Raw genomic sequence first — 23300 nt, forward strand, 5'->3', positions numbered from 1 at the left:
TCAGGCTCTGGGTGCACGGAGCCTGCTTCTCCCTCTGCCTGTGTCTCTGCCTCTCTCTCTCTCTCTCTGTGACTATCATTAAAAAAAAAAAAAAAAAGAATGTAAGTGAGGAACCTTCCTCACTTCCTGGCGAGAGCAGAGAGCACACAGGTTTCTCCATGGTGAGGACCTACTTAAACATCATTGAATAGCGGCCCCTTGTGGATAAGTACTGTTACAGTTGCCAGAAAACTTCTTTGCTGTTAGATATTTTTATTCATTTATTTTGAATAGGTAATACATTCATATGGTATGAAACTCAGAAGACACAGCAAAAGGGTCTTAAAGTGAATAAGTCTTCTGACTCTGGCTCTTGGCCACCTATTTCTTCTGCCCAGAGACAACCACTGTTTTGGTGTTTGGGTGACTTTGTTCCTCTAAAGCCCCTGCCCCTTCCATCCCCTTCCCTAAATAGTAGCAAATTTGATACATTTTTACACTTTTCCACACCCTTTTTTCCCACAACATATAGCTTGAGAATTCCTATATGCTCTCTTGTTCTTCTTCTTCTTTTTTTTAATCATGGGCTGTAACACAAAAAAAGTAAAGTACACAAAAAAATATATACAGTAGTACAAGAACTTATTGTAAAGTAGACATCATTCAGGACCAGAAAAAAACATTGCCAGAACCCCAGAAGTCTACATGTGGCCCTTGCCTACCACCCCTTCTTCGTGAGGCTTTTTTTTTTTTTTTTTAAGATTTTGTTTATTTATTCATGAGAGACACAGTGAGAGAGAGAGGCAGAGACACAGGCAGAGGGAGAAGAAGATCCCCTGCAGGTAACCTGATGTGGGACTTGATCCCAGGACTCCGGGATCACAACCTGAACCAAAGGCAGACGCTCAATCACTGAGCCACCCAGGTGTCCCTCACTTTCTTGTTTTATTTATAATTTTACTGACATACATGCATCCCTAATATAGTTTAGTTTTATCTCCTTTTGAACTAAAATTTAAATAAATTCATGCTTTTTTTTCTTTGCAACTTACATCTTTTTCTCAATATTATGCTTCTTAAGATCCACCCAGGCTTTTGCATGTGATCCTAGTTCATTTTTATTGTTGTGTATTATTTATCCATTCTATTGTTGATGGATATTTGTGTTTCCAATATTTTAATATTGTGAATAATGCTGCCACCCTGATTAATTTTGCATATACGATGCAGTGCACTCATATATAAGTACCTTTAGAAATAGAGGCTTGTTATGCATATTTTTAACCTCTCTAAACAAACCACAGTTATGTTCAGAAGTATCCCACTCATTTTTACTTGCCACATGGAAATTCTAGTTTTTGCATGTCCCACAAGTTCGTGCTCTATCTCACGGTGGTTTTAATTTGTTCTTATTGTTGATGAAGGTGAGCACCTTTTCATCCATTATTCACCATTTGCTGTTCTTCTTGTGCACAGTGCTTCTTTTCTTGAGTAGTCTTTTTTTTTTTTTTAAGTGACACTGGATTTGAGTTTTATTCTTTATATATGTTGCAGATAATTTCTTTCCTTCTTGTACTCTTGTATGTTTTTCCTTTCCTAAGAAAAGGAATTAAGAATTATTCCTTTTGATGAAAAGGAATTTTCATCATATTCTTTTGATGAAAAGATATTAATTTTAGCAGATGCAAGTTTATCAGTCTGGCTTTGTGACTTTTGCTTTATGTCATGTTGTATAAATATTTTCATAGCCCAAGTTTCATTTTATTTTCCAAATGAATATGCAGTTTTCCCCAGTACTATTAAATGAAAGACTTTTCTTCTCCCACTGTTGGCTTTGTCCAGTGTTCAGTATATATGGGTATGGTTCTAGATTTCTGTTCTATTTCATTCCATTTACACTACACATGCCTATGCCAGGGACAATGCCACTGCCAAATTACTGTAGCTTTAAAATAAGCTTTTGATGTGTTAAAGAATTTCGTCTGCTTTGTCCTTCTTCAATAATTTTCTTGACTATTCTTTCTTAGTGCTTTGCATTTCTATCTAAGTTCTAGAATGAGTTGGTGAATTCCAACAAGAAATAAAAACAAAGAACCCTGTTGGGTTTTTGGTTTTGGGGGGGGGGGGTTGTTTGTTTATTTGTTTGTTTTTACTGAGAGGTTATCTGGAAAGCATACCATATTTAGCACACGGAGTTTTTCAATCCAGAAACACTGCTTATCTCTCCATTTGTTTGAGTCTTCTCCGAAGTCTCTCCAATTTTATATTTTCTCTCAAAGAAGTTTCACCTTTCTTTTGTTAGATTTATTTCTAGGTATTCTTTTGTTTCTCATTTGATTGTATGTGATATCTTTAAATTCATTTTCTGTTGATGGTATATAGAAGTACAATTCATTTTGGTTTGTTGAGTTTGTATCTAGCAATATTGCAAAACTCTTTAATACAAACTATAGCTTCTTTTTTTTCCCCCCACCATGATCATCATGATAATGTTTTATTCTTTTCTTTTCTTTCCTATCAACTGAATGACTGCCTACTGCTTTGGCTAATTCCACAGTTCAATGAAATAGAAATGTATTTCTTCCGTTTTAAATAGATAAGATTTCCTAGTTATCCTACTCATAATGGTTTTTAGCAAACTTTTACTGTAGTCAGAGAATATGCTCTGTGCATTCTTCAAATATTTGAAATTGGTGAGAATTGTTCTATGGTCAGAAAGGGGTAAATCTGTATAAATGCTTTATTTGCCTGAACAAAATGTGTGCTCTTAGTTAACAGCATGAATTTTCCTATACCTATTCATTAGGTCAAATCAAGTAATCATGTATTCAAAACTTGAGTGTTCTTACGGATTTTTGGTTGGCTCATTTGGTCAATTACTCAAAGAGGTATGTTTGAAAATCTTACACTTAATTAGTATTTGTCTATTTCCTCAAGAGTTTTGCCCTCTATGAAACAATCCACATTTAAAATTGCTATATGCTGGGGTACCTAGAAGCTCAGTTAAGCATCTGACTCTTGATTTTGGCTCAGGTCATGATCTCAGGGCCGTGAAACCGAGCCTCACATTGGCTCTGTGCTGAATGTGGAGCCTGTTTAAGACTCATTCTCTCTCTCTCTCTCACCATCTCTTGCTGCCTCCCTCTCTAAAAAGTAAAAAAGTAAAATAAGATTGCTATATGCTACTGGCAAAATAAAGCTTTTATCATTATGAAGAAATCTTTTTATCTGGGGATATGATTTTTGCCTTCAAGTTTAACTGCTTGATATCAATCTTACTTCTCTGTATCTGTTTAGTATTTATATATTATATCTTTTCCAGCCTTTCAATTTCAGCTACTTTGTATCTATGTGTTTTTAATGTGGCCTTTGTGAACAGCATTCATTTGAATTTTAAAAATCCAATCTACAATCATTGTCTTTTAACCTGAGTCTTTGGTTTTCTATAGTCTCACTAAGATGTATGGAGGTAAAGATTATGTATCCCAGTAGTTTTCCATGTTACTTATCCTTTCATCTTTATTTTTATTTTTGCCTTTTTGTGCTTCCTTATCCATAGCTTCTTTTAATATTACCCAATTTATTGATTCTCTCTTCTTCTGCGTCTAATCAGGTGATAAATCCATCCAGGGAGATCTCAATTTTAATTATTGTAATTTTTAGTTCTGGAATTTTTATTTGGTTCTTTTTCATAGCTACTACACTATTTTTAGCTTCTAGTATCTGTGCCAAAATTCTCAAGTTTGTCTTTTGTAACTTAACATAACAAACACGATTGCCTTAGGAGCTGTGTCTATAATTCTTATTGTGAGTTTGTTTTGACGATTATTTACTTGTTGACGGGGGGGTAGATACCTATGATCTCTAATTTCCACGTGCACATTTATTTATTTTTCTTAGAGAGAGGATGCATGCAAGTGCAAGCACGGGGGAGGAGCAGATGGAAAGGGAGAGAATTCCAAGCAGGTTTGGTGGGCAGGGTGGAGTCCAAATGTGGGGCTCAGTCTCATGACCCCAAGATCATGACCCAAGACAAAAATCAAGAGTTGGATGCTTAACTGACTGAGCCACCCAGGCACCCCTCCATGTGCACATCTTAAACTGAGTGCTCAAAAAAAAAAAAAAAAATTGAGCGTTCAAAATTGTGTTTGAAAAAAAATAGGGATAGTTTGAAGCCTATTGAGCCTATTATCAATATAATGCTTTAGAGAGGATTTTTTTTGCTTCTGCCATGTTCCTGTGGGTGATCCAGCACTTATTTGCTGGGTAAAGTGAGCAGGATCTGTCTATCTTTAGAAAAGTTATTCCTTTGGTATCTATACTAGCCCAGATGAGGGTCAACTGGTGACCTTCACTCTGTCTGGTCTCTTTCAGCCTAGGAATTCAAAGCTTTTTTCACAATACATGATGTTCTCTTTTTTTTTTTTTTTTTTTTTTTGATGTTCTCTTTTTGAATGTTATTTATTTGGAAGACAAACTCATAGAAGTACTCAATTGGCAGTTGGGCACAGATAAGATATACTGATGTTTACATGTAATTCTCTGTTGAGTAGCTAGAAACATACCCTTTCTCTTTTATTCAGGGAAGCACATCTGATAGTATATTATTTATGAGTACCATTTAATTATTAATTTAATTATTTAAAAATAACTTTTAAATTTTGTTAATTTATTATGGATGACATTACCGACCCACCTCACAAATGATATAGTTAAAACCATTTATCACATTGAGATTGACTCTGAGGATGCTGATAGCTGTTGTTCTAGGGCATTTCTACAGTATTTATGAAGTGGGTCAAATTACTTTCCAGTTTTGGGCCAAAAAACATGATCAAGCAAGTAGATGAGATAAAAAAGATTAACAGTGGGATTCCTGGGTGGCTCATTGGTTAAGTGTCTGCCTTTGGCTCAGGTCATGATCCTGGAGTCCCAGGATCGCATCCCATATCGGGCTTCCTGCATGGAGCCTGCTTCTCCCTCTGCCTATGTCTCTGCCTCTCTCTCTCTGATTCTCTCTCTCTCTCTCTCATGAATAAATAAAATCTTTTAAAAAAAGGAGATTAACAATGAGTTGTACATTTCTATGCAGCCTGCAAACGACATGCTGATAGATTGATGGGTAATATTTACTATTATTTTGCTATAAGTACCAGCCTTTTCCTCATTTCCCTCTTAGTGGAACAGAATATTATATGACTGTTTCTCCTGGTAGGGGGTATTTTCAAGTCTCATCTTGCCTTTTTTTTTTTTTTTTGACAATCCAAATCTAAATGAAATTTGAATTTATGAAGTAGCCATATTTTATAACAATATCTGAATAATGTGGATTTGATATTCCTTGGGTTGTAAGAAGGAAGAGATAATTAACTTTTTATATGAGGTTGGAAGGAGAAAACAGATTTGGGTAAAATGACATATTGATGACTTTTAGAAATTGAAGGACAGCATGAGGGCTTGGGTGGCCAGTAAGAGAAGAGAGGATTAAAAGCTTGAACAAAGTTTAGTGATTATGAAACAACATCTCTGAGCATTGTCATTTATCCCTCTATTGCTAAAAGTTGGGTAGAAAAAGTTGCCTTAGAAAGGCCTCAGGAAAGTTAAAGATTTATCACACCTTCTTTCTCTGGAGCTTTCTTGAGGCTGAAGAAATTAAGAAATTGGTTAATTTCCTGCATCCTCTGAGTTTGAAGAACTTGAGACTATGGGATGAACAAGGTACTTACAAGGTAACTGCTGTGTCAGGAGCAGCAACAGTTCATCCTCATGGGGATTAAGTTACTTGTTAATCCCTAAAATAGGTCCTTTCCATCAGAAATTACTCCAAGAGGATCATACTTTATAGTATGCTTTATAAGAGACACTGACTATTTCCACTTTTCTCTGCATTTATTAACAAACCTAACAAATTGGTATTATTGGAAAAAATAAGGTTGTAAAACATTAAAATTTAACCAAGACTAATAAAATATTTGCTTTGCTGTTTTCGTCATTCTTCTATGGTTGAAGTTGACAGAATATTGTCTTACTTTGTTTGATGAACTCGGCTTGCTCAATAATTGTTTATTCATTTCACCAGGGCCTCTACTTGGAGCCCTCTGCCTGGAACGCCCCTCTGTCTGCGTGCCTACCCTTCAGTGTCCAGGGCTCAGCTCAAACACAATATCCTCAGGCTGATCTCTCTGCATAAAAGATGAGCCCCTCCATCTTTCTTTAAACATCTTTCAGCTTACTTCCTTTGTTACATTTACTAGTGCATGAAATTTACGATTATATGAACTAGTACATGAAATTTACGATTATATGAAACCTGGTATATTTATTTACTATTTTCTTTTTTTTTAATTTTTATTTATTTATGGGAGTCACAGAGAGAGAGAGAGAGAGAGAGAGAGGCAGAGACATAGGCAGAGGGAGAAGCAGGCTCCATGCACCGGGAGCCCGACGTGGGATTCCATCCCGGGTCTCCAGGATCGCGCCCTGGGCCAAAGGCAGGCGCTAAACCGCTGCACCGCCCAGGGATCCTACTATTTTCATTAGCAAATAAATAATAGTGGAAATGAGCAGGGAGGAAACGAGATGGACTCAAGATATAATTTTGAGGTAGAATGGCCAGGGTTTGTTGGTAAGTTGGGGCATAGTGTCTTCATTGGTCAGGGAATAGGAGCAGAGTTTAGGGATCAAAGAAGACTCCCAGGTTTCTAGCTTGAATAACTGGTGATACCATTTACTGACTACAAAAAAATGTGCTGGGCATGGCCACTAAGAGTTTTCCTTTGGGGTATTATCAAGTTTGAGATATGAGTATTGAGTTAGGTAAGTAAATAGGGATATTAAGTCTACAGTGGATACATAAATCTGGAACACAGAGGAAGAGTCTAGTCTGGAAAAATAAGTCTGGAGGCATCAGTACCTCAGCATGAAGATGGTATTGAAAATCATATGAATGGAGAACCCCTCTCATGAAAGAAGAATGGCTGGAGAGATGGCTGAGAAAGAGACTAATGTGTGTATTTCATTACTATTTACATAAAATTTTAAAAACACACAAAACAACCATACATATTTTACAAGAATACATATGAATAAAATGAAAGAAATAAACACATTATAGTAATTTTCTGGAGACCAAAATGAAAAAAAAAAGGTGTAAGAAATGAATAGAAAAGGAAAAAATAGTGAAATCAAATATGAATGGACCTTATACTCTCTAATGTGCTATAAAGTTAAGAATATGGTTAACTCAACGCTCTCTATGGTAGATTTACTAAAAAATTTTAAAGAAAAAGGTTAACTAAGGTCATATCGGACAGAGCCCTGAGTCACTTTCTCATTTACAAGTGAAAGGCTGGCAAAGAATAGTATGAAGAAATAGCCAATGAAATTTGGTAGGGGGAGAGATTTCCAAATTACAAAGATCAAGAAAGATATTTCCAAGGAAAAGGCATGTCAATTGCCTTTCAATGCTGCTGAAAAGACAGAAAACTGCCCATTGGACTTGCACTATGGTTAGTGCAAGGCATTGGTAACCTTGACAAGAGCAGCATCAGTGCAGTAATGCTTACTGAAGGTCGCTGGCGCCTGGGACTGACCCGCTTATTGAAGAGAGAATGAGAGCTGAAGCATTGAAGATGGTGCATAAATACAGTGTTTTCTAGAAATGGGGATGTAGTTGAAGTGAGATGCAGGGTTGGGGCTGGTTTGCTTTTTTAAACACAAGAGATAATACAGGGAGTTTCGGTATCAATTCTGGCAATGGTTCAATAAAGAGAAATAAACTGATGATAGAGGGTAAAAAGGTGGAAAATTTAAGGAGCAATGTCTTTGTGAGGGTGTGGGTTCCAGCACATTAGTAGAAGATTTGATTTTTTTCCCCTTTATTTTTCTTAGAGAACAGAGGAAGTGTAGGTTAATTTGTGTTCTTATTGCTAATTTTAGTGTTTTCCAACGTTATTGTACATGAACATACTTTAAAGAATCAAGAAGTTCTACAAGACATTCAACATAAGCAGGGATCCCTTTCTACCTCTCCGCCATTTGTCCCCACTCAGATCCACCATTTCCAGCTCCAGGTATATGTCTGTGTCTCTCAGTGACATGCCAGTACAGTACTATTCTTTCTTATTTCTTTTAGTTTGTGGTTTCAGGTCATGACTTCCCACTATCAGAAACGAAGATTAATGTGTTTTCATATCCTTATTCTTTTAATATAACATTATAATTTTGGTTAGGACAAAATTCAATTTTTGATTTATTTTAACTATGACCACTCTAATTTAATAATGATCATTTTTCCTTTCCTGAAAGATACAACTGTTTTTATTTCTTCGTTTAATAGTTGTCTTCTTTTCTTTGCTGAATTTCCTAAGGCATTAGAAATTCATTATCCAAATTCTCCCCTAGTTCTCTAAATCTTTCATGAATATATTCAAGGCTTTAAACATTTTATACTCTGGAAGAAATAACCTCCTGGAGGTTCGGATCTGCTTCAGTCTGAAGTGGTTGCTCTTTATGCTAAGTGCAAGCTGTCATACATTCATTTAGGGAGTGTTCCAAGTCTTTGTTGCTTATGTTGGAGACTTTTCTGAAGCTCATGCCTGCCTCTCCCTTGGTTTACTTCCTAGTTTCAGTGGAGCGCTTTCTCTGGAGGTTTTCCGAAAAAGGATAGATGGAAGCAAATTTTTTGAGATCTTGATCACATGAAAATATTTTTATTCTATCCTCATACTTGATTTGGCTGGGTATAGAATATCAAGTTGGAAATAATTTTCTTTCAACAATTTGAAGACATCAATCAACTGTGCTCTAGATTCCAAGGTTGTTGTTGAGAAGTCATAAAGATTTCTAACCCTCTGTAGGTGGCTCATTTAATTTTCTCTCTGGAAATTCTTCTTTTTGCTCCAAGGGTTGTAACATCTCTCAACGATATATCTTATTGTGTCCTGTGTTCCCAACTGTTCTAGACACTTGATAGGCTTTCATTCTGAAACTCATGTCTGCTACTTTTAAGATATTTTCTTAAATTTGTTTGTTTAATGGTTTCTTGTACATTGTTTTCCAAAATTATTGAGATGTTGGACATACTGGATTGTCCTCTGGTTTTATTAATTTATGTCTCATATTTTCCTTCTCTTTGAATATTACCTCTACTTTCTGGAAGACTTTAAAGTTAAATCTTCCTATCTTTCTATCAAGTTTCTGAGAAATTCCTCAGTAATCTTCCAAGCGTGGAGGTATACTGAATTAGAATATTCAAAGTCTTTATTTAGAAGGAGGATATTTAGACTGATAAGAATAAGGAATTAGTATCAATTTTGTCAACTATGTTAGATTTGGAACAGAGAAAGAGAAAACTATTGCATTGTTCACTTGGCTTTCATAGCAAGGACAGTGAGTCCTGTGACTTGAGCACAAAGAAAACAGAAACACAAACAAACCACACAAATATCAACAAGAAAGCAAGTCAATATTATTATAGACAAAGTTCAAAGTAACAAACAACAAAAAAAACCCATCTACATAAAATAAAAAACATTTCACATAGATAAGAGGTTGTATCCTAAAACTAAAATATAGTGTCAATGATTAATTTAAAAGTAATTACATTATTTTTCATTATAAAGTAATGTAATAAATGAACTAGCCATTGTTTCCCTAATTTCAATTATTGCATAACACCTTTATAATATATTTAATATTTTGTTTCAAACTGATGTATATTTTATTTAAATAAAAATGTAACTTTATACTATGGCTGCAAATGGAAAATCAATTTCACTGATGAAAAGAAGGGAAACATATAAATTGTAGCTGAGAGGCACCTGGGTGGCTGAGTCAGTTAAGTGTCCAACTCTTGGTTTTGGCTTAGGTTATGATCTCAGGGTTGTGGACTGAGTCCTATATTGGGCTCCATGCTGAGTGCAGAGTCTCCTTGAGATTCTCTCTCTATCCTTTCTCTCTCTCCCTGCTTCTCCCCTGGTTATAGGCTCATGCAATCTCTCTCTTTAAATACATAAGTAAAACCTTTAATAAAAAAAAAAGAAAAAAGAAATTGTAGCTAAATTCTATACCTACAAATTAAATTTCACCAAAGACTTTCCCTCTACTTTTACAAAAGGATATTAACAAGTGTTCGAGAAGTATAAAATATACACTTGCACCAAAAAAAAAAAGAAAAAAAAAAGACTCTTTCTTACTAAATGGGTAGGGTTAGAAGAAAATAAAAAAATAGGATAATAATCAATATTAATTAATGTTGCATTCCTGGCCCACCTACAATCACCAAGGTACCAAGAATGGTATATATCCCACACTTACAGAAACTCTGAACTAGATTTCAAGTCAGGAAATTGGGAAACACACCCATATATATGAACAAAATGAATGAAATGAAAATAACAAGATATGAACCAAAGAAGCACATTAAAAAAAAGTTGATATATGAAGCCATAATTCCATTTCTCAAAAATTCAAATTGTCATTGGAAGAGGAGCTGAGCTCCTTCCCCAAAAAACTCCCAAGTGATGATTGCCTTTTCTCTACTCTGAGAAATAAGCTTACTAGAAGTCATAGGAAATTTAAAAAGTATCTAGAACAACCAGTTACCTTTTTAAAATTATTTTTAAGAGTTCAATAAAACCAATATGCAATATTTCCAGGGATTAAGAGGAACAGCTGGGATCCCCGGGTGGCGCAGTGGTTTGGCGCCTGCCTTTGGCCCAGGGCGCCATCCTGGAGACCCGGGATCGAATCCCACATCGGGCTCCTGGTGCATGGAGCCTGCATCTACCTCTGCCTATGTCTCTGCCTCTCTCTCTCTCTCTGTGTGACTATCATAAATAAATAAAAAATTAAAAAAAAAAAAGAGGAACAGCAAACAAAGCAGAGATGACCTATTAAACTTGGAGAACTAGAAAGAGATAAGCTAGATGGGTAGCAAAGCAGGAATTGCTGAAATACATTGCAGGGTGGGTGCCAGTAAACAGATTTAGACACATGATTCTTTGTATAAAGAGTCTTGATCTTCCTGGAGTAGGCAAAGACATTGAATAGAGATGAGAATGAAGAATAAAATTGAAAATATTCCTCTCTCTAGACCACAATCAGTGCAGACTGGAACTAAACCTGTGAAATTTGCTTGGGAATGGCAGTTAAAGTCAGCTGAAATTCCGAAAATGGGACATTTCCAGTTGTGAATACTGAGCAAAAGGTTTGATTTATAATCTAAGTTTTACATCATCTAATATTTATGTTGCAGAAAGGTGACAAAGTAAAATGAAGAAAGGAACAAGAGATATTTAAAAATGTGGGAAAGCAAGAACTTTCAAACACATGCTCCATAAATATTTGTAACTGTGTCTCTCGTGGCTTTTTAAAAGTTTCAGTGAACAACACTGTTCATTTGAATTAAATGAAAACTTCTTGATGCACCTGGGTGGCTCCGTTGGTGAAGCATCCAACTCTTGGTTTCAGCTCAGGTCACGATCTCAGGGTCATGAGACTGAGCCTCAAGAGGGGCTCTGTGCTCAGTGTGGAGTCTGCTTGTCCCTCTCTCTACACCTCTGCCTCCGCCCCTGTCCTTGCTCCTGTGTGCAATCACTCTTTCTTCTTCTTTAAAATAAAATCTTAGAAATAAAAGAATTAAATGGAAATTTTTTATATGAGAGACAATACTAGAAAAGTTGTATTACCATGTTGAGTACATGCAATATATCTCTAATTTTTTAAAATGTTTTCATGAATTAATATTTTATTCAGATTATCCCATTCTCTTTTGCCAGTGATTGATTTGGAAGGATCATGTGATCTGATTTAGATCAATGAGATGTGATGAGACATTTGCTAAGAGCTTCTGGGAAAGTTCTTTCTCCTTTTTCGGAGGGCAGTTTCTGGAAAGAACCCTGTCCCTGTTTCATCAAAAGTTATCATCTGCAGGTATGAGGGCTGGCATGGCTGCAGCCATCCTGTCAAGATGAGTATGCACGACAGCTCACTCACAAGGCTGAGAATTGATGCTGGCTGTCAGTTGGGAGCACAGCCAGGGCTATTGGCTGCAATGCCCAAGTGCGGCCTCTCTGGCATGACTGTCGAACCTTTTTACTTGGTGGCTGGCTCACCATAAACAAGTGTCTCAGGAAACCACAGGGAAGATGCATGACCTTTTCTGACCTAGCATCAGCAGTCACTTTTCTCCGTTTCTATTGGTTATTAGCAAGGCATAAGGCTTGCCAGTATTAAAGGGGAGGATATTCAGACTCTCCTGTGGCAAATTCTCACTATAGAAGAGCAAATGGAATGGAAGATATTGTTGTGACCTGATTGGAAAAATAAATTTTGCCACAACCTATTTATTTTTTAACATTTAAAAAAAATCATTGGGCAGTGCCAGATACTGTTTCCTGAGAAATATTAATAGTGATACAGAAAATCGGTCCCACGTTGTGCCTGCAAAATAGTTAAGATTGTGGCCTAGTTGGATGCCCTTAAGCATCAACTTTCTCTTCTATGAGCAGAAACAACAGGACCTACTTTGCAGGGCTGCTTTGACTTTTAAAAGAATACATAAAATGCTTAGAAAATTCTCTGGATTGGGATCCCTGGGTGGCGCAGCGGTTTGGCGCCTGCCTTTGGCCCAGGGCGCGCTCCTGGAGACCCGGGATCGAATCCCACGTCGGGCTCCCGGTACATGGAGCCTGCTTCTCCCTCTGCCTGTGTCTCTGCCTCTCTCTCTGTGTGTGTGACTATCATAAATAAATAAAAATAAAAAAATAATAATAAAAAAAAGAAAATTTTCTGGATTGTAACACATATCAATAGGTGTTTATTGAAAGGGATTAAAATAGACCATTTATTTAAAGTCTAGCAATTTGGATTTAAAAACATTAAACTGTGGTGAAAACAGGAGATATGCTCAAAGTAAAAATGAAAGAAAATTATCCAAAATAAAACGAGAAACATACATCAAGCAGATAATAAATAGGTGGCATAGAAATATCATTATTGATAAAAGAGGTTAAAATAATAAGCAACGATAGGAGTACAGAGTGATGTCACTCCAGGAAGTGATGTCACTTCATGACCCATGAAGAAACCATAAACTTATGTTCACTGAGCATTGTGTATAACAGCAAAAAATACTCTTAAGAAATTGTATAAATAAAATGTTTAATATTTATGCGACAGAATACTCAGTAAAAATTTTTTTAAAGAAAGTGTGCTAAATTGGGGATCCCTGGGTGGCTCAGCGGTTTAGTGCCTGCCTTTGGCCCAGGGTGTGATCCTGGAGACCTGGGATTGAGTCCTGCATCCGGCTCCCTGCATGGAGCCTGCTTCTTCCTCTGCCTGTCTCTCTCTCTCTCTCTCTCTCTCTCTCTGTGTCTATCATGAATAAATAAAATCTTAAAAAAAAAAAGAAAAAAGAAAATGTGCTAAATTCATGTGATAGGAATACTATTAAGTTAAAAAGATCATGGATAGATCTCAAAAACAGTTCGGTTATAGAAGAGCAAAACTTTAAATTTTTAAAACCATCGTTTTTGCAGATCAATATGCAAAGCAAAAAATACACAGGTGAACCGAAAGGATATGTAGCAAGATAATGATAGTTTCTGGGATGATGGGAAGAAAATGCCTCTCCAGTATCAGTAATTTGTTCTCTCTTTTCTTTTACAAGGGATGTGGAGCAAAGCATCAAAATGTTAGCATTTCCTAGGAAGTGATAGTGATCGTTAGTAAATGTTCCTGTAGTTTCTGCCAAACTGATGACAACACCAGTACTACTATCTTCACCCTAAACTTTGTATTGTTTGCCTGTTAATGGTGGGACACCTAAGTATGTGGGAATAGGTGGTTCACTGGTTCCTAAACCCACTGTGTTATCTTTTGCTTCTGGATTTCTTTTATTCTGACGCTCTAACTTCTACATAGCTGCGGGGCTCACCTTTTCATCACGTATTCTGGTAATTTCTGAATCATTGGTTGACAAAGATATGAAGAGTTCAGGTGAGGCTTGGGAGTTCTGATTGTAGTTCAACGATCATGCTTACTCATTCAATTCTTCATATTTTAAATATAGGAGTGAAATTCATAAGCCACAAATAACATAAGCAGCATTACCCAGAGGGTTGACTAACTCTCCTAAGTCCTGGACGTTGGACTCCTGGACATCATCCAATGGTTCCCTTTCATGGTCAACTGCCATCTGGTTTCAAGCTATGGACAGGAGAAGAAGAGATAAACTGTGTTTCAGATGCAATTTAGTATCAGCTCGTGCTTTTCTGTCATACCTATTCTACTAAATAGATGTGAATATGTAAATATTACCAATGCAAAAAAAAAAAATCTTGGAGAACATAAATGTAAATAACAAAAATTCCTCAATCACCTATAATTATGGACATCTTCCTCACTAACCCTTTAAACACTTCTTGAGCGCGCCCGTTTAGAAGAGAAAGCAAATTGCAGAGACCTCAGAATGACTTTCTTAGGTGTCGGGCATCATGGGCAATTATTGGACTGTCTCTGCTTTGCTTCGATTTCCACAATTTCTGAATGGAAGATGTAATCTGGAAGAAGCCTTTAAAAGAGTCCAACACGGAATGAGTGATTCCGTGATACATGAACGCTCCTTTCTAGGATAGGTCCTTGACCAAGCCCTGATTCAGTCTCGTTCATCCGCTAACGTTCCCGCCCTCCCGCCTCCCGCGGCATCCCGGCGTCCGACTCTGCGGAAGAACCTCCCTCCCCAGAATGCCCTTCGCACTAGTTTCCCATGAATCCCAGGGCTTCCAGGCTCCGCTCTACGACAGGGAAGTTAAGCCCGCCCTCCTCACTCCTTACTGGCCATTCACGATTGGTCCCGCCCCACCCCCGGGTTTGAGGCTGTTGATTGGATAAGAGCGAGGCGCCGTGGGAGGGACGGGTTCTGACAGCCCGCGCGGAGGGGGCGTGGCCTCAACCCCCCCCCCCCAAATTCTACCCAGGCCCCCGCTGCACCATGTATCGCGCTGTGCGGCTCCTCGCGCGCTCGCGTCGCCTGGTGCGGGCTCCAGGCTCAGCCTCCGCCCCCGGCCTCGGAGAGGCGGCCGTGCTTCTGCTGCGGCCCCCGGACGCCGCTCGAATGGTGAGCGCGGGCCGCCAGAGCCCCGGCCTCCCGGCGGTGACCTTCAGTCCTGCGCTCGCCGGCCGGCGGGGCGGGCGGGACGGGTTCCCGGGGCGTCCCGGCGGAGGGCGGGCTTCCGGGCCACGCGGCGCCGCCTCCGCCCCGAGCGAGCTCCGGGGGGCCGGGCCGCAGCCGCGCCTTGTGCTGCACCCCTGCGGGTGCGGCGGCCCCCACCCTGGCGCCCCCCACCCTGGCGCCCCCCACCTGGCGCCGCCCTGGGGTCCGTGCGGGGGGCGGGGGGGCGAGGACCGCTGCAGCCCCTGCCCCTTAGCAGGCCGGGTGCAGCCGGCCGTCCTCCGACCTGCAGCTTCTCTTCACCCGGGTGCGGCGAGCTGCTCTCGGGCCTCCGGGCGGGGCGGGCTGAAAGTTCTTAGGAGCTTAAAAGACTGCTTTTCGTGAAATTGCATTTCGTCCGTTAGGCTGACTGTGGTTCCCCCCCCTTTTGTAAAACTTGGAACGTGTAGGCGGGGGACATTGGATAGGATGTGGCTGTAGCTAAATCAGTACTTTGTATTCGGAAAGGCCTAAGGAATTTCAAAGTCCAGTTCGAGTCTTTTGGCTCTTTACCGAGCGTCGCCTTCAGTAACTTGGGCTTTTAACGAGCATTTTCAACACTTAACGCACACGCGCGTGTTGTTAGGAAGGGTTTGGAAAATAAACGATAGTTGAGGAAAAGTGAACAGTTCTGCACAGACCACTGGGCTGTCGTGTGGGCTTTGCAGTCAGAGATGGGGTTTCAAATCCTACTCACGGTTGGGATTTGGGGCAACTTGTCTTTGTGACTCGGTTTCCACATGTAAAATGCAAATGAGAACAGGCCCTCAGCAGGATTGCTCCTGCGAAAGTACTTTGTGATTGCCAAGTAGCGAGCGCTCATTAATGCCTCCATCTAGTGTATTTCAAAGGCTCAAGTTATTTCTGAACTATAAGTAAACTTCAAGATAATTTCATGGCATGACTATGCCGACACTACAAAACGAGGGGTACTTTATGCTCATGCAGTGCCCTTCTGTAATAGTTTTAGTGCATGTTAGAGCCTTTTAAAAATTTATGTTTTTTTTTTTTTGTTTTTTTTTTTTTTTACTAATTTAGTGCTTTGTGAAAGGGAATCGGAGACTGGGGAATCTGCCCTGCTCTAAATGTTCAAAAAAAAAGAGCACTACCTTGCTTTTCCTGTTGTGGTGTTAGCTAAGATCAAATGAAAATAGATTTTTTCCCCCCTAATTCTAAATATATCTTCTGCTATCTAAGCTCAGCTCCAAAATCTTTGTGTTGACTTTATTAAAAGTTTTTCTTATTGCTACTATTGAGAATTTACATGACCCTAAATGCCCTAAGTTACCTTTTATCTAACAAATGTTTATCTAACAGGAAGATAACATATTTATTGAATGCTTTCTATGTATTGGGTGGGCCAGCTGAAAAAGTAACTACAGGAAAGAGTTTAGAGGCTAGGAGGGTGGGGGAGGGTGGAAATTAAATAAGCAAACAGATGATGCACAGTTAGTTACAATATGATAAAAAGGATCCAGGAGAAATAGCGCAGTTGAGAGTGAGAAACTAATGGAGAACAGCTGTAATAGTGTAGCTATGATACTGCCTTGCTAGCATGGCAGATAGGGAAGCCCTACATCTTTTAAATTCACTTTTCTTTATTTCCTTAATGATGCGCAGGTGGCTCTAAAGTCTGGAAATCTAGATGATATTCTATTTTGCAGTGTAATATCAATAAAACATTTATTATATATTTGTCAGTACTGGAAGACTTGATGGTCACCCCTACACTTTAAGACCAGACTTTTACAGAAAGAAACTGAAAACCTGAACACAATGATGTCATATTTTGGATTTTTATCTCTTGAGGTAGTCCTTTTATGTGAGAAATGATTTGGATCTTCTTAAGCACTGAAATATTCTTTTAACCCACTTTAAACTGAGAATCTGAAAGGCATCTTATTTTTTTAGGAGATGCCATGGTTCAGTTAATGGTTATCTTACACATGAATGTACATGGGGGACATCGTAGAGGCTCAAGGTCTGTATTTTTTTACCTTTCTGGTCTAGAAGGGCGTACAGATTTTGAGACTGCCTCATCAATTTCTGAGGTTCCTGGGGTTAGTGGCTGCTAACAGTAGTACTTGGTATTTCTAGGACCTAATGGCAATAAGACTGCAGTGAACATAACCATTATCCCACACATGCTCCTCGAGAAGGGGAGGCGATTTTTTTTTTTTTTTGAGATTTTATTTATTCATTTGAGAGAGAACATGAGTGGAGAGGAGAGAGGAAAGGCAGAGGGAGAAGTAAACTCCCCACTGAACAGAGAGCCTGAGGCGGGGCTCAATCCCAGGACCCTTAGATCGTGACCTGAGTGGAAGGCAGATGCTTAACCATCTGAGCCACCCAGGTGCCCTGAGGAGGTGATTTTAAATAAATGAGCATGAATCTCACAGGGACCCATGGGAAGTCACACTTTGTGCCTGCCCTATGTCTAGTGGGTTAAACTCTGTTAACCTGAAGTGATACACTGACTTTGGCTAGAAACCCTTTTTGGATTGTGGCATATAAAAGCATGGTTTTCAAAAACACTAGTTTTTTTTGTAACAGTGGTTTATATTGTACGAATTAAAAACTTACAGTAAGAGATACCATTCATCATTTCATTTTTCATCAGAAGCACTGATCATTTTCCCATTAATTCAGGATGAGTGTCCCTCCTCTTCTTGCCCAAGCCACTGGAAGAGTTAATGTACATGATAATGTGAAAGATTTTGAAAACCACACAAGTGCTTTTCAGACCTCAGGTGGACTCGTTATGTAGTGGGTAGTTACGAACATTATTATTATTTTGAAAGGATAGATTGGCATAGAACAGAAAATATTCATACTGTCTCATGAAACTTTTCTTTCAGCCTTTTGTTCATATAAGCATGTGTTTTTATATGTACCAGATCACTGTATAAGGGTTTTTTCTGTAGTTTTTTCTTTACTGTAAAGAACACTTAAAGGGATTTGGTTTCTGTAGGTTTTTGAAAAGAACATTTAGAGATTTGGCAAAGTTACCTGGTTCGTTCCTCTGTCCATACATATATGCACTTATCTAACAGATGCATAAGCATCTACATAAGCATAACCACCTCTGACATAGCTTTTCTCTAATTCCTGGTGCCTTACAAAGTGTTACAGCACTGCTTCCGTTTCTGTTCTACAAGTTTATGCAACCTGTATATATCCTGGGTTTAAAATAAAGGATAACTTTGGCTTTTTGCCATAGTTATTACCTACCTAAGCTGCTGCAGAGAATGTTTATTGTTTTAAAGTTGGAATGTTGATTTTTATTATAGGGACAGTAAGCATATTTTTTGAAGTTTTTGCTGAGATTGTGATTTCAGCCACAATTGACTTCTGTACTTTTTTTAATGATTACTGTCAAGGTCCTAGAATTTGATTTGTTTCCTGATTTGGAATTTAAAAATTGTTAAGGTTTAAGCTGAAAAACAAACATAGTAAAATATATTCATCTAGATCTTTTCAAGTAACTTTGAATGGATCTGAGTTTTACCATAGAAACCAGTTGGTTAGGGGACAAAGTTATTGCTGTTTTATGATGACAGTTTAATACTTTTGAATACAGAAAGTGATGATGTAAATCTAAGGAGTTGAACCTGATTTCACAAGTGACTAATTGAAACTGATCTCCCTTTGGAGTTGGCATCTTGTTGATGAGAGGAAGAAAACCTGCCTCACGTGTCCAGTGCCACTGCTGTCATTGCTGGTGTTATTGGGCCGAAGTATACTTTAACATACATGGATATTTCCTACGCTATCTAAAACAAAGATCATAATACAAAATATTTTTATTTGTGCATTTGAGATACAGAACCCCAGGTGCTTTTGGTCTACAGGGTAGGAAGCAAGTAGGTATACAGTGGTGTAAGTGTAACCAAGCTCTACTAGAGAGAAATCTAACTACGCATCTTCAGACTTCCTTTCTTCTTCAAGGTTTGGGGTACAACTCAGGGGCTGGTTGTGGCCAGTCTGGAGTTACTCCCTCCATTTCTTGGCTTATGGAAGTGGTAACCAAAAAATAGTAATCTGAACAGCTTTTGGATGTGGACAGTCCAGGGTTTGAGAGTTTCAGGCCCTTCCTCTTACTAACTGAGTGATCTCCTGAGATTATTAATCTCCTTTATCCTCAGTGTTTCCTCTAAGGTGGAGATGATAATAGTAAAATCTCCTAGAGTGGTTGTGAAAGTCAAATAAGGTGATACTTGGAATTTGTTACATAGCACAATAAATGCTGAAGTGTGATTATTAGCTGCTGCTTCATTTTGGCTTAGGCCAGTCCTCTGCAGACTTTTTTAGACATAGAAAAAAAAAGGACCTCATTGGTAATACTACTGTATTTCTACCTACATGCTTTTCTATTTCTGCAACCTCAAAGGCTTTATAGCATATAAAGGGGTTTTTTTTTTTTAATCCGTCTAGCTCCAGACATTTAACTACCAATTAAATTTTTCATAGGACTATTTACTAAAACAGAATTACTTGGCTAGGGATTTTTAAATCTTCTGAATCATCTGGCCATGTTTATTTCATAATTAATTCACATTAATTAAAGCTCTGAACATCTATCGTCTCCTTGACATAAATTATCACATGTAAATTCTAACTTTGTGTTTTATAACAAATCTTTTTTTTCTATAGTATTCTAAAATATTTGTTGAGGAGTTAACTTTTTTATTAGCATAATTTAATGTACTTGGTAGAATCCTAAGGTCTCCATAAAAGGTACTCTGGATCATGGGTTCTTATTCTGGGTGGTGGATTGATTTCAAGATATAAACTCTCTAAAATTATAAGTAAGATTTTTTCGTATATGTATTTGTGTTCATTTTTCTAGAGAAAGGATCCATAGCTTTCCTCATATCCTCAAAGGGTTCCATTGCCCAGAAGAAGTTAAGAACTGACCTAGCCCATCCTCTTTTATCTCTACATTTAATTTATAAATGAGGAAAACTGATTTGCTGAAGGTGACACACCTACTAAGTGGGGCACTGTTGACTGCAAAGCCTGGGTTGTTTATATCGCACTATGCTATGGCTCATGATTAGTATTTGTAGATCATGGCTAAACTCTGCTTAAGTATCTAGTATTTACAAATTTTAAAGTATCATTCTTAGACCATTTCTAAAGTTCTGACTTGGGTACTCTGAATTGGCCAAAGCTTGACCAATAAGAATTATACTCCTGAATTGGAAAAGATTACTATTTTTACTTCAAAGGAGTTCCTTTATCTTCTGCATAGTGTATGAATTCTACAGTTTGTCTTTAACATCTGCATTGTTTGCAAATGATATCTGATAAGGGGTTAATATCCAAAATATATAAAGAACTTCTACAACTCAACACTAAAAAACCGCAAATAATCTGGTTGAAAAATGGGCAGAGTACCTGAATAGACATTTTTCCAAAGAAGGTGTACAAATGGCCAACGGAGGCATGGAAGGATGCTCAACATCACTAATTGTCAAGGAATTCCAAATCAAAACCACAATTATATATCACCTTACACCTGTTAGAATTTTTTGACTAGAATCAAAAAGGTGTAAGAAATAACCAGTCTTGGTGAGGATGTAGAGAAAACAGAACCCTTGTGTGCTGTTGGTGCAGCCACTGTGGGAAACAGTATGGAGGTTCCTCAAAAAATTAAAAAAAAAAAAGAACTACCATATGATCCAATAATCACACTACTAGTTATTTACCAAAGAAAGCAAAAACACTAATTCAAAAAGATAGATGCACCCTTGTATTTTTTTTGTAAATTTATTTTTTATTGGTGTTCAATTTGCCAACATGTAGAATAACACCCAGTGCTCATCCCATCAAGTGCCCCCCTCAGTGCCCATCACCCAGTCACCCTCACCTTGCACCCTTGTATTTATTGCAGCATTATTTACAATAGCCAAATTATGAAAGCAGCCCAAGTGTCCATTGATAGACATATGGATAAAGAAGGTGTGGTGTGTGTGTACGCATGCGCACATGTGCGTGCAATGGACTATTACCCAGTCATAAAAAAGATGAGATCTTGCCATTTGTAGTGACATGGATGGACCTAGAGGGTGCTCTGCTAGGTGAAATAAGTCAGAGAAAAACAAACACCAAATGATTTCATATGTGGAATTTAAAAAAAAATGAGTAAACAGCAGAAGCAGACCCATAAATACAGAGAACAAACTGATGGTTGCTAGAGAGCAGGGGGATGAAGGAACAGGCAAAATGGGTGAAGGGGTGTGGGAGGAAGTACAGGCTTCCAGTTATGGAATGAAATCATTCATGAGGATGGACGGTACAGCATAAGGAATATAGTGGATGGTATGGTAATAGTGTTGTGTGGTGACAGGTGGCAAGCATAGTATGACCTACCAGGGTTGTTGAAACCCCATGTTATACACCTAGGGCTAACATAACATTGTTTGTGTCAACTATATTCAGATTAAAAGCAGAAAAACGTGACAAATTTCTCAAGAAAGGAACTGGAGAGTGGAATGAGAACCAATGGGATTTTTTTGTCTTTGTAGAGTGCCTATTAAGGTTTCTTTCCCCTCACACCTAGTAGGATATTATTGTTTTGATACTCTGTTTCTTTTCAAGCTATAACAACGTCTTACTTTTCTCTGTAGGCAAGCCAAAATTCCTTTAGGATAGAGTTCGACACCTTTGGTGAACTCAAGGTCCCGAATGATAAGTATTATGGCGCCCAGACTGTGAGATCTACGATGAACTTTAAGATTGGAGGTGTGACAGAGCGCATGCCAGTAAGTGGTTTTATGGAAGCATTGGCTTTATTCGAATGAGTCCCCTTATTTTATAAATAAATATTTTACAGAGTTAAATAGGAAGCTACTATGGAACTAGCCTTGTAATAACATGTTTCTCTTTAAGATATCAAAGAACTTTTTGAAGTTTAGGACTATTATTTTGAGCTGTGAATTTGGATATTTTAGAGTTTTATTTGACAGAACTAAGTGATTTATCTTTTTCTTTTTTTTTTTTTTAATTAGGCTCCACACCCAGCATGGAGCCTGACTAGGGGCTTGAACTCTGCAAGGCCTTTAGATCAAGGCCTGAGCTGAAATCAAGAGTCAGACACTAACTGCCTGAGACCCTCAGGCACCTCATGATTTGTCTTTTTATTCTTGCGGAGTTTTTTCAGATTTTTTCCAGAATTTTGCAGTTTAAACATTTTTAATTTTAATACCTAATTTTTTAAACTGATTCAAGACTGATTTTTTAAAAACTAATATAAAAGAAAACTTTTTTTAAAATGTTATACTTTCTGTCTTGGTTTTAGTTTCCAGAAAAGTATACACAAATACATAAAAATATTATTCTTCACCATATCTGCCATGTAATAGACAATATATATGTTCAAAGCCACATGAATAATTCAGTGATTAGAAATCTTTCTACCATATTTCATTAAATCTAAGACGACATCAATTAGAAGATGCACCAGTATGTAGCACTAAGAAAGAAAAAGGCTATCAGAGTTGTGACCTGTCATTGGTTATGTGATGCGTCTTGGTTTCAGAGCTGTCAGAGTGTTAAAAGAATTGATGGAATAGATTACATATGCTGTTGGAGCCCAGCTGCAATGTGAATATTAACTAGTCTGTGCCAGAGTGCAGGATAGGCTAGGAGCCTAGAAGTAGCCAGGCTTCATCCGGTGAGATGTTGTTTAATAGCTGTCTTCTAAATATACTTTTTATCTTCTAGTAATTTTAACCTCTATATTTTAGTTCATTTCTAAGCCTTTACAACTGAATCTTGACAAGCTTATATGATTTTACAACTGACTCTTTGAAGAAAATCTTTTTGTTATTGCCACTGATGGCTGAGTGGTGAGGTAGACCAGGACAGGGTTAGGTGACAAAGGGTAGCACCTGATCCTAGAATGTCCTCATCTAGTTCAACTCCTGGGACTAAGGAGATCAATCCTAAGCACTGTTGGTAGAGTAAGCACAACTCAGTTTTAATGGTCCTGCTTCAGGCAGCAAGGGGTGGGTTCAGGGGTGTGTGATTGCTGCCACTACTCCAGAGATGGGGCAGCTGTTGACATTATGCATCTGTAAGAGATGAACATGTGGGGTGTCTG

General features: G+C 38.1%; 1 protein-coding gene and 1 long non-coding RNA gene across 2 annotated transcripts in view; one reads left to right on the forward strand and one right to left on the reverse strand.

Moving 5' to 3' along the window:
- LOC144316052 (uncharacterized) lies at window positions 1-15163 on the reverse strand. The gene is made up of 3 exons (XR_013381854.1): window positions 14447-15163; window positions 14095-14190; window positions 1-566 (listed from the first exon to the last, which is right to left on the reverse strand). It is a non-coding gene; the product is annotated as an uncharacterized LOC144316052 (long non-coding RNA).
- The window catches only part of FH (fumarate hydratase), a 26992-nt gene continuing 18631 nt past the window's right edge, over window positions 14940-23300 (forward strand). The window contains exons 1-2 of the mRNA XM_077901484.1: window positions 14940-15100; window positions 21826-21960. Of these exons, the coding sequence (XP_077757610.1) occupies window positions 14975-15100; window positions 21826-21960 (261 nt within the window). The 5' untranslated portion in view covers window positions 14940-14974. The remainder of the gene's footprint in view (window positions 15101-21825; window positions 21961-23300) is intronic.

Source organism: Canis aureus, chromosome 6 (assembly GCF_053574225.1).
Source record: "Canis aureus isolate CA01 chromosome 6, VMU_Caureus_v.1.0, whole genome shotgun sequence".
Lineage (NCBI taxonomy): Eukaryota > Metazoa > Chordata > Mammalia > Carnivora > Canidae > Canis > Canis aureus.